This window comes from Gallinula chloropus, assembly GCF_964237585.1.
Source record: "Gallinula chloropus genome assembly, chromosome: 3".
NCBI lineage: Eukaryota > Metazoa > Chordata > Aves > Gruiformes > Rallidae > Gallinula > Gallinula chloropus.
In genome coordinates, this window is record NC_140087.1 from 86,440,453 (window position 1) to 86,458,046 (window position 17,594).

General features: G+C 39.4%; 1 protein-coding gene across 5 annotated transcripts in view; it reads right to left on the reverse strand.

The window, feature by feature from the left end:
- The window catches only part of DOP1A (DOP1 leucine zipper like protein A), a gene marked incomplete at its 5' end in the record, with an annotated part of 56,341 nt that overhangs the window by 19,160 nt on the left and 19,587 nt on the right, over positions 1 to 17,594 (reverse strand). For all 5 annotated transcript variants that reach the window (XM_084262497.1, XM_084262495.1, XM_084262498.1 and 2 more), the window contains 7 exons: positions 578 to 689; positions 795 to 2,783; positions 3,477 to 3,740; positions 4,505 to 4,605; positions 7,947 to 8,099; positions 8,739 to 9,013; positions 11,942 to 12,566. In XM_084262497.1, coding sequence (XP_084118623.1) covers positions 578 to 689; positions 795 to 2,783; positions 3,477 to 3,740; positions 4,505 to 4,605; positions 7,947 to 8,099; positions 8,739 to 9,013; positions 11,942 to 12,566 — 3,519 coding nt within the window. The remainder of the gene's footprint in view (positions 1 to 577; positions 690 to 794; positions 2,784 to 3,476; positions 3,741 to 4,504; positions 4,606 to 7,946; positions 8,100 to 8,738; positions 9,014 to 11,941; positions 12,567 to 17,594) is intronic.

Consider the following 17,594-nt stretch of genomic DNA (forward strand, 5'->3'; position numbering starts at 1 on the left):
CCAAGCAAAAAGACAATAGGCAAACAAGATTGCAGAGACCAGGACAAAGAATTTCTTGCAGGATCTGTGCCATATTTTTAGTAGAGATTATGTTCAGAATATCATATCTAAAAATATTGCTTGACTAAAAAGACAAATTGTGAATATACAGAAGGAGCAGATAAAAATTTTTTTGACATATGAGAAGATGGATACAGTCCATCCACAAAGCAATAGGATAGGCATTGATCTAGGAAGTTCCACAAAGCAAAGTCATCTCTAAGTGACATTTTAGAGGTTTGAAAGTTGAAGAATTCCCACTTTAGTTATTTCAGGGTAACGACCTCCCCCCCCACACTCCAAAACACAAAACCTGAACTAAACCAAGCAAGCAAAATCTAAAGCTATTCTCTTAACAGTTTATTTAGTAGGAAGTTGTTTTTTTCTGTTTGAGAGGTGCATATCATCAATAAAAAGCATACTTATAAGCTAAAACAACATATCTGGTATTTTACCCACTCAGATCTTTCTATCTGTTAATATAATTGCAGTCCTTAATTGGAGATATACTGCATGGGAACCTCTCAGACAAGTTTACCTGATGATACTGCGTAGATGGATCCAGGAGGCAGTAATGAATGATTGTTGTGATTCCTTCTAATAAAGTGAGAACCATATCTGGGGGAGTGACTGATGCCATCCAGAGAGGCCTAAAAAAAGAGAATAATTTTCTTAAAACAGGTTAATCAGGTTGTAAAGTAATTCAACACAATGAAATCTGCTTAAAAAGATTATTCACCTCTAGACACACATACCTATTATCAGATAATCCCGTTTCATATTTATACTGCTGAATTAAATTATCCAAGTTCCGGCAGAGCTGAAGAGTCACAGAAACAACCACTCTCTGAAGAACTTTTCCCATGTAAGGCAACGTAGAAGTGATAAGGCCAATCCACTGGGGATGCATTTTACAGGCACAGTGCTGGTGTAAAGCTCGTATCACTGCGCAGAGAAACATGCCTTGGCAGGTTATAGGCTGGGAATGTAAATACTGCAGAGAAGTCATTGGCTGCTGGGGACCGATGTGCTCCAAGTCTGTTACAACAAAGTCAAAGCCCGTTTCATTTTCCTCAGGCACTGTCATTACTCTGTGTTCCAGCACAATCAGCCGCTGGAGTACTTTTAGAAGCTGTGACTGCAGAGTACTACCATTGTCAAACTCATCCTCAGAAAAATTTATAAGGCTGTCTTCAGAGAAACCTTCTTCTACAGCCACTATGTTTTTTCCAGCCATCTTCTCACTGTGCCATTTCTGTGCACTGAAGATAGAAGATAGCAGACAATGCAGGATCACTTTCTGCACCTTGCACTTGGACAACATGTCCGAAATAAAACTAGGAAAGCCCTTTGCAGAGCTCTCTATCACTTTTGCCAACTCAGCAAAGAGTAGTGTCAGAATTTCTATGCTCATCATTTGCATATTACGGTTTCCTATTAGGTCTTGTGAGGTTACTTTAACATGGGTTGGATAGTGGCTCCGCATATAGTATAAGCACAAGGAGATCAGAATTTCTATGTACATAGAGCTCCGAAAGTTGTGGTTAGAATCTACTGGGATGTGACTATAGAAATCCTTGCCCATAACAGATATTCGATGCCTGGCTAGAAGGTTTTGGAGCAGTGAAAGCTGAGGAGTGTACGCATTGTTGACACTGGTAGTGGAGATAGCGCTTACAAAAGCAGATGGGTTGGTTTTTAGAATTGCTTTAATTGCAGAAAAAGCATACAAAGTCCTTGAAGAGTCATACAGCTGGAGATAAAGCAGCACATGTTGGTACAAGGGATGTATATTAAAGTTGGGAGATTTTCGCATTCCTGGAGACCCCACATCACTTTCTATTTCTGAAATTTCTCCTTCTCCACAACTGTACCAGTTTTCTAAATCTAGACCATCACTAAAGAAGACATTTGTTTGTTTAAGCTTTTCTGTTTGCGCCTTCTTCTTCTCTTCATCTTTCTTTTTGGCTATTTTCACCTTAGGTTTTGCACCTGGTTGCTTACCAGCCTCCTTAACAATTGTTTCTTTTTCTGACATTTTTTCTGGTAGCTTTCCTTTAAAGCTGAACTGGATACTACTGTGGCTTCGCTTTCTGGATTTTGATTCGGTGGAAGCAAGAGTGAGATCTGAGAGGGAATCCTGGCTTTCTGCAATACAGGGTGAAGAATTATTTCTTGAAATTTCATCTCTTAAGCTCTCAAGTCCAGTCTCAGTTGAGGCCGACAGCAACTGGGAGCTGTCATTACTAAGCAAACTACTCTGGCTACTTTGAATATTTTGATCGTCATTTTTTGTCACCTCTACAGAGGTATCCAGAGGACTGAATTTACAGGAATTTACATCCTCAGGGAGTAGTGTGTGCTTAACTGGTTCTGTCTCTTCTCCAAGGCCACTTACAACTTTGCATATAAGATCCGTAACCACCTGGTGTACAATTTCATCAGGTGAGTCCTCTCTCAGAGTCTGAGAGCTATCTTGAGCACTCAGGCTTTCTGTTTCCACTTCATAACTGATGTTGTCCCCTGTAGATGACTGAGAACAGCCAGAGTCAGAACTCTGCAGTATTTCAACTTGATGATCTGGAAGGTCAAAATCAGACACAACCATTGGTATGGTCTCACTGCTGGTACTTAACAGAGAAAGTCTGTCACTCAGAGGGTTGACAGTCAGGCTGAAATTCTCCATTTCCTCCATAGCAAGTTGTTTTTCATTGCCTTCTTTAGGTATAATAAGTTGACCTTGGCTTACAGGCACATGGGAAAATGCTTAAAGGAAACACAACAAAAATTTAAACAGAGAATATTTTGTTCTTTAGAATAAGAATTTAGAATTAAAACTTAGAATTTAAACTCTTATTGAGACTTCAAATTATAAAGGCACAATAAATAGTGTCTTTTCACTTCATAGCAAACAAAATGATGTTAATATGCAAATGACACACATTCACATAACCAAAGCAAGATTACTGTAGCAGTGAACTGTAGAAAAACAACAGAATTCTCCCCTGACACCTTATGCAGTCTTATCTGCTTGTGTTTTCATAAAGAAAGAATTATTAGGATGTTACTAAAATTAGACCATGCATGGAAACATCTTCAAACCACAGAAGTGTGTTTTCAGCCATCAGTGGCCCTAATTCATAAAAGCCTTTGATTTCTCGGTTAAGCCTCAAGTCATATTCTTAACTGCTACTGAAGTTCAGCAAGACCTAAGAAAATACTTCACATTAAAACAGCTGCAAATCATCTGAATTTGAGAGCACTAAAACTTCAACAATACTTTGGACACCCCAACTTGAATTCGGAAAGACACGTGCCAACGCACATATAAGCGGTAGCTATTCCAGCACTTTGTTTTGCCAGCTACCTTCAGAATTTTCTACTGTGACTTTAAATTAAAGAAATTAAATAAGGAACCTCGAGAGTCTTCTGTGTACATACCATCAGCACAGCTAAACTTCTGCATAAAGTGCTTCTCATTTTCTTCTTCAGGGTGATAGGGAGATTTAGTCCAGTAACATTCAGCCTGGACTCGCTGAACAGAAACTCGCTGAGTTTTTGGATGGAGAAGCAGTAGGAGCAAAGGCTCAAGAACCCTTGCAATATCATGTCTTTGAAGCACTTGATTTAACCAGGCTTGTCCCACTGACCATGTAGAACCATCCAAGCTATTAAGGCTGTCCAGCATAATAAACAATGATCTAGAATGGAAAGAAGAATTAACCTAGCACAAGTTCTACACTGCTCACAGAATAATTCCATTTAAATCTGATAGTTGATAGACTTCAACATGTCAGTATGTAATCCAGTGTCTCCCCCACATAAAGCAGCATGTTTTTTGGAACCCAAACTTTGCAGCCAGAAGTTGTATATTTTAGTCAAGCCTAATAAAGAAATGTCCAGGAAGAGCTAGTTATAATGTCAGTTAGGATAGCTGCTTTTATGTTAGCAGCCCAGAATGCAAAGCAGAAATCATCTGCTGCTTGCCATAAATGACATCTTACACAACACACATTAAAAAACACAAACATTTCAGTATCTTAGTGCTTACTTGCAAACTTGCTCTTAAGTTTTCTTAGCTTTACTGTTACCTTCCATTTGCATTTCTACTTCTGCGTTGAGTTCTCTCTCCTAGTTTTTTGTGTTTTTAACCAAATCACAGTAAGAGTTCAGATACTAACGTTCAGTACACACAAATATCTGAACCACTGTGACAGTTGACCACTGTCAATTAGTCGTGTGATCGCTCCTGCCCTACTCTTTACAGGCAAAAAATCTGCAGCTCACATGATCAACATTGTGGAAACACTCTTGTCTAACACAAACTAGTTTCCTATCCTCCTTCATTTCCCTCACAGTTACACTGCAGTTCTCTAGTTTCTAAGTGCTCCATACTGCCAATATAACATAGTTTAAAATTCTGAAGCAAAATTTTTTCAACTGACTCATGCTTGCAGTCACCAACCTGTCAAAGGTACGGCCAAAAGAAGATGACTTGTTAATATGAAGGTCACGGGTGAGATGCCATAGCACTGCAAACTTTGCATGAGCTTCCATTCTTACTTTCTGTGGATCAAATTACAAATTAGATTTATCAGAATGCAACAGCCTCTAATAAGAACTGGATTTAAAAAAAAAAAAATGAAGCTTTAAGATATAATGAAATTATTAAAATTAACTCTTTTAACTATTTTGTTTTGTAACATAAAAAACAGTAATAGGCCTCTGTGAGAAATTTAGTAGCATGAAAGGATTCCTCCCCATCTTGATCCTGGCTGCCTTCGTTTCAAAGGTTAGCTTGAAAAAAGTTTTAAATACTTAATCTGATACCTTGAACAATATTTTACTCCCACAATCTGCATATCTCTCTTTTCAGTGAGTTTATGTATATGTATCAAGAGAAGAGATCATGAAGAGAGTGCAGGAAGAAACATACAATGGGAAAGCTCAACAACCAAGCCCAATAATCAGGATGGTTATACTGAACAAAACATCAAAATTACTTTCAAATACAAATCAGATCTTAAACTAAATTACTAGATTAGAAACAGAGAGAAGAGCCCAAAAATTTTAACTTGCTTCTTAAAATATACAATTATAGGTAATGAACAGGTATATTTACCTCCAATGAGACCAAACTAAAAACTGTTAATACCACCTTAACAACCTGGCATACCTTCAGACTTAATTTACAACATGCAGCTTAGGAAGCTTAGCAACAGCTAATAAAACTGATGTTTGCCACAGCAATGAAAATTTTAAATAAAAAACCTGAAAATCACAGAAAGGACACAAGACATCACATAAACCTAAAGAAAGGAAATAACAGAAACAGTGGTGGTCTGGACTGTCCAGTAAGCATCACATTTATTTAGAAAAAAATATACTCATGGGGAAAAACTGCTGGAAAATATATACAATTACACAAAATAATTCACTAGCATCTACTGAATAAAGAGCAAAAATAACAACTCTCAAATACCCAGAAATGACTTCGTGTAAGTCCTTGCATTTCATGCTGGGAAGATGCAAGAAATTACTGTTTTCACAGTAAGGTTGGCAGAAATGAGTGAGTGCCACATCCACAGTCACAGCAGTTCACAGACCACCCTAATAAGTGAAATTATAAATCATAAATCAGTTTTATCACAATGCCAAGCTGTGTGAACTGGAGTGATTGACAGACTGGTTCACATTCACTTCTGTTGGCTTGGTTACCCTCTGGTAGAAAGGCAAAAAGGTAACTGCTTCTGAAGTGACAAAACTGAGATGTCAGTGTGTGAGCAAGTATTTCTCCATCATTCTTTCTGTTGGGGCTGTGAAAACAGTTCATACAGCTAAAATTTAAAGCACTATGAAGGCCTCAACTCAAATGTCAAATTGACAGCCTCGAGCTGAAACAAATTTCTAGAGGAGAAGAGTACCTGTCAACAAGTAGATCTCCCGCTAGTAAAAGCTAAGCATGCGCTTTATATATTGGGATGAAGAGCAATACTTTTGCTAAGAGATAACATATCCTGCATATGTCTGTTGCTGAATGCTGAAAAGTCCCCTTTGTCTAACAGGAAAATAGAGAGGATCATCACAGACCTGAAAGAAACACCGTTTGTCAACAATCTGAGTATCTGCCAGCTTAAACATTTTTGAAAATACTACTGCTATCTGTTTAGCTGATGCAGATGAAAACTGGAAGCAAACAATACGATAACGAAGACCACTTCTGAAAAATGGCCAGCAACAAGATTAGAGACCTTTGAGAAGCAATAAAGCAAGGAAGAAGTCCAGCAAGTTGGGCTGTCATGAACAAACATTATAACCTGTGGTAGCAGAACAGGAGACAGGACAAGCAACCAAGTAATAGTAAGAAACCAAACAGCATAACCAGGGGGAAAGTAGGAGTGCTCTGATCACACAAGAGCTTCTGCTCAAATTACAGTCCATGGCTTCTGACATGAGACACAGATGGAAAGCAAAGACCTTCAAGAAGAGTGTAGTCCCAGCAGCACACTGCAGAGAAATGCACAGACAACTCACAACCCAGCTGCCACGTCAGGCAGAGCAGAACAGGAAAGGACATTTGCCACAAAGACATAGATGAATGAAAAATGGAAATTGGAAAAATGAAAAGAAAAATGGCAATTACTGTCAGGGAAGTTTATTAGTTACTGTCCAGAACCAGCAAACATGGCAGAATTCAAATCTTTTAAGGACAAAAACTAGAGAAAAGCTGCATAAGACTGGTGAAGAATTGTACAGAAGCCTCTTCATCAAAACTATATAGTTACTGCAATTCCTCTGCTGTCCAACAGAGAAAAAATCTCACAGAAGCATTTTAGCTGGAAATAATTAGCCGAGACAAGTGTCAGAAAAAGCAGCTCAGAAATACATAGCACTGCTCTTGGGAGCTGTAATTATTAAGATTTTACTGTATTTCCAAGACACCCTTTTGTCATATATTGACATTAACTCTTACAAAAAAGAGCCAGAACCAGATAATATACAAAACACAGCCAAAAAACATTAAAAACCTCAACAGTTCACTGCTGCTTAAAAAAGAAAGGGAATTAAGGCTGAAGCAGCAAATTAATAATATGAAATGCAGTACAATCATAAGGATGTGTGTCATAGAATGAGAAAGGTATTACAAACAGATCTCTAAGTGTAAAACAAAGGTGGTGACACAGGAAGGTGGTAAGGACGCCTCATCTGAGAGAGAAAAGAGAAAGCAAAGGATAGAAAAATAAAGGGAACCATACAACAGTCTTAAGGAGGAAACAATCCAACCCCACTATCAAGAACAGCAACAGAGACAGTGTGACAACAATAACCTCACTGTTACTTCTTCTCAAAGTTCTGTGGAGAAAATGAAACAGAAAGTCTAGATGATATATTAGGACAAATTATTAGACAAGATCCAATAATTAGATGACATAGGAGGGAGCGCACCAGAAGACTGACCTTCAGTTGGTTAGGACACAGCAAAAGAATGTGTGCTTAAATGTGATAGAGCTGTACAGGCAAAGAAGAGTGGTAAGGACAACTGGAAAGAAACCTACAAAGTCTGTAAGTCAGTTACTACCATTGCAAACACTTATCATCGGTTTGTAAAACACAAGGCACCATGACAAGAGGGCTCAGCCACTACAGACATAAGGTTGTTTCTTGTGAGCAGGAATATAGGAAAGAGGGTGGCAGTAGCAGAAGGTGGACAAATGTGATGTTCTGCATGCAAGTAAAAGAGTATTTTTAACGTTTGGAAAAAAAAAAAACCCACAAGCAATGTAAGGCAACAGTTTTTCAATACTGAAGTTATTTATGCTTTCCTCTGAAGCACCAAGTCCTTTTTCTAAATATATGTCCATGGTTATATATAGCTATATAGTTAGGTAAATATATGAACAACTTGCCTTGTCTCTGTGAGTCAGCTGCTGACTAATAACATCTTCACAAATGCTAGAAGATGGAACGAGGTTGTGCAGCTGGTAGAAGAGCTCCACACTCTTCTGATGATGCTGAGGAGTCCCATCACCCAACTGGTCCCAAAGAGTTAAAGCTATATGCTTTGTACATGAGAGAAATTTGCAAGAGATGCAAGTGAATGAGCATCATGCCTTGTTTTGCTCTATGTTTGTTTTCCATCATCGAGCTCTACGCAATGATGGGAGACATTACATCTGATGACAGCATATGACCAACAAACAATCTATAAAACTACTCTTTTTTTCTTCATACAAACACAAGGAACTGTGAATTCCTATTCAGAGTCAGAACTCTCAGGCATCTCCACATACAAATTTTCACGGAAACATAATTAACTAGGTAATATACCCTGCTGCTGACCATCTTTTGTAAATGTCTTCTTAGGTAAATTACACAAATTCAGGGACTATGGTTTACCAGAATCCTATGTTATGCACAGTTTCATACCTTTGCTAGTTAATGATGCTTGTCAATTAGGCTTTATTTATATTTAAAAAATATTAATTCCAACAAGGATTTTCACCCAAGCAGTAAGACAATAAGTGGGAAAAGTTACTATGTATTTTTGTTTAGTTTAATAATAGTTTCAACTATTATCAAAATACTCAGCAAGAAAATTTGGTTTACCACACTGAGTGTGATAAAGTGGTCAAGACTGTCAGTCTTCACCAGAAAAAGTAGCCTAAAGAAAAGAGACATGAGATACTACTGCACTGTACCTTGAAGAAATCTGTCTTTTCCGCCATATATCTCAGATTGCCTTGGGTAAGAGGAGGTCTGATGACCACTGCCACTCTTCCCTGGTTAGGGCTAAGAGGCTGAGCAGTTTCCACACTGTTCAGATTTTCTCCAGTGACGAGAGCAACAGATTGAGTCAATCCAACCAAGTCCATCACAAGGGAAATAGTAACACCCTGAACACTGAAATCACTTGCTTGCTTACAAGCATTCATTAAAGTCTGTAGCCACAGAGGAGGCTGTACTTGTTCACAGTCTGAAATAAAAATAACAGACGATATATCCATTTAACAGTTTCAAATGTTACAAAATTCTCCTCTTGTATCCCATAACCATATGCACAATTATCCTTTATCTTTCATATTTCAACCTTCCCATTGCATGGGTTTAAGAAAATGGACACAGGAAAGACATACTACTTTAAAATAACGTGATTATAAAAATGCAATACTCTATCACTTCTAATATTCAGTAATGAAAAACAAATAGGAAAATTTGAACAAGAGAAAAATAAATTTTACAGAATTAAATGCACACAATTTCATGTTTTACACAAAACTTTTAGTAGTTTGCACATCCTTTCATTCACCTTCCCCCTTCAGGAAATTCTTGACCAACAATCAAGTCTTAAAATTGCAGTTTGTTAGTCTAGAATATAATATGTTGATGTTATATGGAAATAATTATTTACTTTATTATTTATCTATATAGACTAAGTTTAAACTGTCAGAACTATAAATGCTTTCCTGGAAACATTTAGAAGTAAAAGCAGCAGGAAAATTGATGTTTTGGATGACAGAAATTTGATCCTATTTGATCATACTCTGCTTTCAGAGGCAGTTGTTCTCCCTTTCTTACTACCCTCTAACTCAACACCATACACTTGCCTAAACTCAAGTGTTGTTCTCTGAAGTTCACAGTGAAGTACCCCAGTGAATAATGCTCTCATTTCAGAGGTATGAACGTAATTTTTCTTAAAACTTATTGATCATGTTCTTCGAAATGGGCAAATGCCTCTAGAATTAGTGAAGAAATATTGTTTGATAGACACAAATGCAGCATCTATTTAGAATTAATAGAGGATACAATTTCTTATTTATATCTGCAACAGTCAATTTTGAAATGTAAATTGAAGCCTAGCTGTACCTAACAATTCCACATAATGTTCTAGAGTTTACAGATATAAACATTATTCTAAGTTTGACTCAGGCCCCTCTAATTTCTTTAATTAAAAATAGCATGCATTTATCTGAGAAATTAAGCATGGAACAAAATTTAAACACAATTATGTTCTATCAGTATCAGGTTAATTTGGCTCCTTCAAATAAACAGGCTGCTGATTCTCACCGCTGATTAAAGGCAATTGGGTCACATCACTAATGCAAGCCACCAAAAGCATGTTCCAAATTTAGGAACCCCTCAATAAGAGCAGCCTTTTCTGCAGCAGAAAAACATATTAATAGATGAAGAAAAGGCTGGTGTGAATTATGGTAACTAACTTCTCTATTTCTCCACTCATTTCCACTAGCATTCTTTGTCAGGGGAAGCAGGACTCCTGGGACAGCTATGTAGCCCCAGTCCCACCACTATTCCCATCTTCCCTGTCATTCTGTACTACAGATGTTTACATCTGAAACTGAATCCTTCCTGCTAAAAGGTATACTTATCCCTCAAAGTCACACCATTTATTAGACTGCAGAAACATCATCACAAATGGGAAGATTCAGATGATGAACAAACAACGCGAACCCAAGATGTGTAACAAAGTGAAAAGGATTCCCAGAACCTCTGCCTTCACACAAGGCATGTGCTCAAGCTCTACAGGCTTTCTGCTTTGGAGTTTACACAGCAGCAATAAGCAAAAGTGCTAAATTCACAGAAAATTTATAAGCAAATACATGATTTTTAAAAAATACATTTAGTCTTCTGCCACATCATTTCTGGGCTGCTAATTACTGGGGAAAAAAATTAAAAATTAGTATTTTTCAGGGTCATGCTACAGCACAAATTTAGTGTGCCAGATCTTTTACAAAAGGTATCAGCCCTTTAGTGTTGCAATACTCTTAAAAATAAACCTCTGTAACCAAGTTGCCTTCAACTGACATTTATTTCGTATGTCTGGAACTCATAACACAGGAGATATGCTCTGTTGCTGGCTGTATAATGAAGACATACACGTGTTCCTAAAGACTACAGAAGGGGAGTCATGTCAAATTAATGCTCTTGCTTCCAAAAGCCAAAGAACTATTCATCTCCAAGCAGTGCCCACTGCTTAGCTTTTAACAGATTTTTGAAGTTGTGGATAAGAACAAAAACCTGCAATCATGAAGTTTCATGGAAAAAAAAAAGAAAAAAAAAGCACAGAAGACCACTGTGACAGTAGCCAAAATGACTGTAACCACTTCTTGCATGCTCTAAGTATATCCAACACGATACCACTTTAAGGCAGCAACTCTCACGGTATAGATCAGAAGTAGAACCAAAGTTAAAATTGTAAATTGAAGCTTTTGCAAACTAAAAAGGATAGTGCATCTAAAATACCACATTTTGCAGTAATCTAGGACTGTTGACATTTTAATCACATTTCTGTATCTGTATGTGCTCGCCTATCTGTGAACATGTTCATGCTTCACAAAACTCACCATTTTTATTTTGTTTTCTAATGCAACAGTAGCTAGAAGACTTTGTTGCAAGAGCTGTTCTTTTAATAAGAACAAAGTAAAATTGATTAATTCTTCTGGAATGATTATATTATTGGACAGAAGATTATAATTTCCATGAATTGCAAAAAGTAATCAATGTGCAACCTTTATCCAGAAATTGCTAAAGTGAAGCTAAAGCATACTTGATATCAGCTGTGGCTGTTACCAAATACAACAAGGAAAACACTGGGCATCTATACAGAGAGAGGAACACTAAAAAATCTAGACTTTGCTTTTCAACTTCAATTTGTATAATTTGTATTTGACCTCCCAGTATTAAGTAGTATAAAATCCCATGCCAGCAACATTCTTAAAATCTATGAGAAAACAGTTTAGTTGGGAAAAAGCAAAACGAATGATACAGAAGAAAACTTACATTTCTGAGAAGAAGAGAAAACAGAAACACAGGGTTATGAATACTATTACTTTTTAAAATGTTTATTTCATTATTTTAAATTAAAAGCAGTAAGAGTGCAGCTTACCAACTTCAGGCTTCCCGGGATGTAATTCAGACGTACGGTTTCCCTCAGCAATGTAAACGGGAAAGCTTGAACATTCAAGATACAGCTGACAAGCAGCAATAAAGGCAGGAAGGTATTCTTTTGGTGTCTTTTTCCTGTTTGCTTTCTTCACCTTAGCATCACCTTGTGATTCTCTGTCCCATTTTGCAGTCTGTCCTTGCTCTCTGGTGGGGTCTACTGGGAGCTCTGCCCCTAAGGGCTGAGACAAGGAATTACTCTGAACAATATACAGGTTGATAAACCTGGTTAAAAACTGTTGGACGTACTCCAAACAGCACTGCATTGCAGTCTTTTGGATTGTTTTCCCACTTCGAGTTGCTGTGCCCTGTGTCGTTATGGAAGGAGGCTGTACAATGGTTTCCTCAGATCCCACAGTAGATGCTGTCTCGGTCTCGGAAGAGGTGCTCCCAATAATAGGAATGCCAGGTGCACTGTGACCTTCATTCAGCGCTCTATCAATGTCATCGGCTGTATCCGCCTGGTATTGGACAAACTCCGTGAATCCGCTTTCTGAGGATCGACTGCTTGGAGGATTTTCACCGTCTTCAAACACATCATTGGGATTTTCAAGTGAAACTGACGGCACCTGAGTGAGAGAAAAGTTTAATGACTGTTCAAAACACATTATTCAGGTCCTAGAGAAAAAAATATTTATTCACCTCTCAATTTAAAAGCAACAATTTTCCTCCAGACTTTGAATCTATTCATATAAATACATTTTATGGAAAGTCATGTTTGATGTTTCAAGTAAGCTTGCCAGACCAAAGTAGCTACATTTAAAAAAAAGGTACTATTTATCAAGCAAAATACTGTAAATCTGTGTTTAACGTTTCCTTCATATCATGTGAAAGAATGCTGAAATGCATTTTAGCGTGTTTTACAAGAAGGACAAGATATTTATCTGTGAGTCAGAAACTGCTGCAGTCAAAGAAGTAAAAATATGCAAGCAAAGGAGACAAAAGGAAGTATCAGAAGAATGGGAAGACTCGAGAGAGTAGGAAAAAGTATACACTTCTCTGATCATGCATTTGAAGTTTCCACTGTACAAGTAAATAACCACATTAGATACTAAATTATTTTAACCTAATAACTGTACAGATATTCTACTGTTAGAACCACCACAACTACTGAAATTTTGTCTCATTAGGAAGGCGGGATCGTTTAACATTACAACTATGAGTTGTCAAAACATCTTAAAGTGCATTGTGGAGCTGTAAACAAATAATAAAATCTTTTAAACTAAAAAAAACCACACTTCCACATTTATACTAATAAAGCCAGCTCAATTTCTCAATAAAATTTATGCTCTTTGACTTAAGAAACTGTCTATTAAATGTGGATGGACTCTTAATTCATAGATGAACATATGGTAAAACTTTAACTAACATCTTTGCTTTTACATAGCAATTTCAAGATTTGGAAGTTCACAGAATCACAAGGTTGGAAGAGACCTTTGAAGATCATTGAGTCCAACCATTTCCATTCTATGCTAAACCATATCCCTAAGTACCTCATCTACCCTTTTATTGAACACATCCAGGGAAGGTGACTCAACCACATCCCTGGGCAGCCTGTTCCAGGCCCTGACAACTCTTTCAGTAAAAACTTTTTTTCTAATGTCCAATCTGACCCTGCCCTGGCACAGCTTCATGCCATTTCCCCTTGTTCTATCTCCTGTCACCTGGCTGAAGAGACCGTCGCCTACCTCTCTACAACCTCCCTTCAGGTAGTTGTAGGTGGTGATAAGGTCTCCCCTCAGCCTCCTCTTCTCCAGGCTTAACAGCCCCAGCTCCCTCAGCCGCTCCTCATAGGATTTGCCCTCCAGCCCCTTCCCCAGCCTGGTTACCCTTCTCTGCACTTGCTCAAGGACCTCAATGTCCTTTTTATGGTGGGAAGCCCAGAACTGCACACAGCACTCGAGGTGTGGCCTCACCAATGCCGAGTACAGGGGCACAATTACCTCCCTAGACCTACTGGCCACACTGTTTTTGATACAAGCCAAGATGCCATTGGCCTTCTTGGCTGCCCAGGCACACTGCTGGCTCATATTCAGCCTGCAGTCAACCAACACCCCCAGGTCCTTCTCTTCCTGACAGCTCTCCAGCCAGCTTCCCCCAAGCCTGTAGTGCTGCATGGGGTTGTTATGTCCCAAGTGCAGCACTCCACACTTGGCCATGTTAAACTTCATCCCGTTGGTCTCAGCCCATCGGTCCAGCCTGTTCAGATCCCTCTGAAGAGCCTCCCTACCCTCAGGCAGATCAACAATTCCTCGTAGTTTAGTGTCATCTGCAAAGTTACTCAGGGAGCATTCAATCCCTTCATCAAGGTCATTGAGAAAGATGTTGAACAAGACCGGACCCAGAACTGAGCCCTCGGGGTTACCACTTGTGACCGGCCTCCAGCTGGATTTAGTTCCATTCATCACCACCCTTTGGGCCTGGCCATCCAGCCAGTTTTTAACCCAGCTGAGGGTCCACCTGTTAGGCCAGTGGCATCCAGTTTCTCAGTCAGAATGCTGTGAGAAACCATGTCAAAGGCTTTACTGAAGTCCAGGTAGACCACACCCACAGCCTTCCCCTTGTCCATTAAGTGGGTCACCTTGTCATAGAAGGTGATCAGGTTAGTTTGACAAGATCTACCTTTTGTAAACCCATGTTGACTAGGCCTGATCCCCTGGCCATCATGCCTGTGCTGCATGATAGCTCCCAAGATGACCCTCTCCATGATCTTCCCGGGGACAGAGGTCAGGCTGACAGGCCTGTAGTTCCTCGGATCCTCCTTCCGGCCATTCTTATATATGGGGGTAACATCTCCCATCCTCCAGTTGAGTGGAACTTCCCCAGTCTGCCAGGATTTCTGGTAGATGATGGAAAGGGGTTTGGCTAGTACATCTGCCAGGTCTCTCAGCACCCTTGGGTGAATCCCATCAGGTCCCATTGACACTTGTTAGTGTCTAACTGGCCAAATAGGTCCCTAATCGCTTCCTCCTTAACCATGGGAATTTTGCTATTCTTCCCCTCTCTGTCAGCCCGTTCTGGAGGAAGAGTACTCAGGGAATAACCATCTATACTATTATAGACTGAGGTAAAGAAGGAATTAAGGACCTCAGCCTTGTCCTTATCCCTTGTCACTAATGTTCCCTCAGCATCCAATAAGGGCTGGAGAATCTCCTTGACCCTCCTCTTACTGTTAATATACCTATAGAAGGACTTTTTATTATCTTTTACAGAACTGGTCAGTTTGAGTTCCAGTTTACCTTTTAGCCCTTCTGACTTTCTCCCTACATGATCTCACTAAATTCCTATAGTCAGCCCAAAACACCTGCCCCTTCTTCCAAAGCTCATATTTTTCCCTCTTTTCCCAAAGATCTTCCTGGATGTCCCTACTCAGCCAAGCTGGCTTCCTTCCTCGCCAAATCCTCTTCTGACAGACTGGGACAGCCTGTTCTTGTGCCGCCACGATTTCCTTCTTGAGGAGCAACCAACCCTCTTGGGCTCCTTTGCCCTCAAGGGGAATCTTATTGAGCAGCTTCCTGAACAGACCAAAGTCAGCCCTATGGAAGTCTAAGGTGCTTGTTCTGGTGTCTCCCTTTCTAACCTCTCCCAGTAATAAGAATTCTATCAACTCATGATCACTATGCCCCAGGCATCCTCCTACCTTCACATCACCCACTAGGCCTCTGTTTACAAACAACGAGTCCAGCAGGGCACCTTCCCTGGTGGGTTCATTCGCCAGCTGGGTCAGGAAGTTGTCTTCCAAACACTTCAGTAATCTGCTAGACTGCTTCCTCCTTGCTGTATTGTACCTCCAGGAGACATCCAGTAAATTGAAGTCCCCAATAAGGACACAAGGGCTAGTGATCGTGAGACTTCTCCCAGTTGATTAAAAAACAACTCATCAGCTTCCTCCTCCTGATCAGGTGGTCTATAGTAGACTCCCATCACTATATCTCCCTAACTTCGTTTTCCTCTGATCTCTACGCAGAGGCACTCAACCCTTTCATCATCATACTCCAGCTCCAGGCAGTCAAAACACAGGGCTACCCCACCTCCTCTCCTACCCAGCCTGTCACGCCTGTATAGTTTATAACCAGCAATTGCAGTACTCCAATCATGTGAATTGTCCCACCACGTTTCAGTGATGGCAATCACATCATAGTCTCCCTTAGTAACAAGGACTTCTAATTCCTCCTGTTTATTGCACATGCTGCATGAATTGGTGTAGATGCACTTCATCTGGTCTATTGATCTTGTTATGCTCCTCAGGGAAGCCTTGTTTCCCAAGTGACAGCTGATTAAGTTACCTACCCCATTGGTAGTAGTTACATTTCTACTCTGAATTATCACACTACCCCCCGGATTAACTAGGGTGGCTGACCAGAGGTCATTGCCAGCGCACCATTCCTCAATAACTTGACCACCACAACCAGGTTTTTTTCCATCTAGCCTGGCCCTATCCCCCTCACCCTTCTTATCTAGTTTAAAGCTCTATTAATGAGTTGGGGATTTCTTTCTATTTTTTACAATTATAACTTTGTATTTGAAAATGAAACAGTTTCGTTTCAAAGCCACTAACCACTCCAGTAGAAAGAAAAAAAAATCATCTCCTAGAAACAAGAAAGAAGGGTTGCTCCAGCAACAGCAGTTCTTCATGACTCACTGTGGGCTCTAATTCCTCATCAGTTCACAATATGCAAAAATCTGATGAATGATTTCTACTGAAAAAGAAACCACAGTAGATTTCTGGGCAACTCTAACCCCTTACAGTGTTGCTGGTAACTGGTAGCACAGGATCTGCTACATGGTGAGAATGTGAGGTGAATAGAGAAATAACTTAAACAGAAATGCACTGTGATGGCAGATGCTGCCTGCAATCTAACAAGCCCAGAAGTTGTCCAGCTGTCTGACAACCAAATACATAGTCATCTTCAATACAGAACTTGAGCATAATCTAAAAGTCTGAGTAACTTTTTCATGAATAAATAAAAACAGACACATCCTTATATATGATGAATTACATCTTGCTGTACCAGAGATGGAGTAAGGATGAAAATGGAAATTTTGTAAGAGATCCTTTTCACTGCCTCCTGTGTTAATATGTACTAAAAAGCTTAAACAAACATGAAAGGTGATCCAGTCCTATAAAACACAAAGTAAAAGAGATCAGAAACACAGTAATCAATTTCACTCTCTGTACAGAAACCATCTCCATATTTTTCACTGTGAGGGTGACAGAGCACTGGAACAGACTGCCCAAAGAGGTTGTGGAGTCTCCTTCTCTGGAGACATTTAACACCCGCCTGGACACGTTCCTGTGTTATTACCTAGGTGAATCCTGCTCTGGCAGGGAATTGGATTAGACGATCTTTCGAGGTCCCTTCCAGCTCCTAAAGTTCTGTGATATGAGTGTGCTGTAATTAAAAGAATAGGGCTACTGAAGGTTCAAAGGGCAACATCATTCATTGGAGGGGAAAAAACCTCCAGAACTTTATTTAAACCAAGCAAAAAACCAACCAAGCAAAAGAACAAAAGCAGCCAGGTATCAGCTGGCTAGAAAGAATAAAGTTAGGATCCTGCATAAAAGATGTTGGAAGTCCTAATTGACATGGTGAATA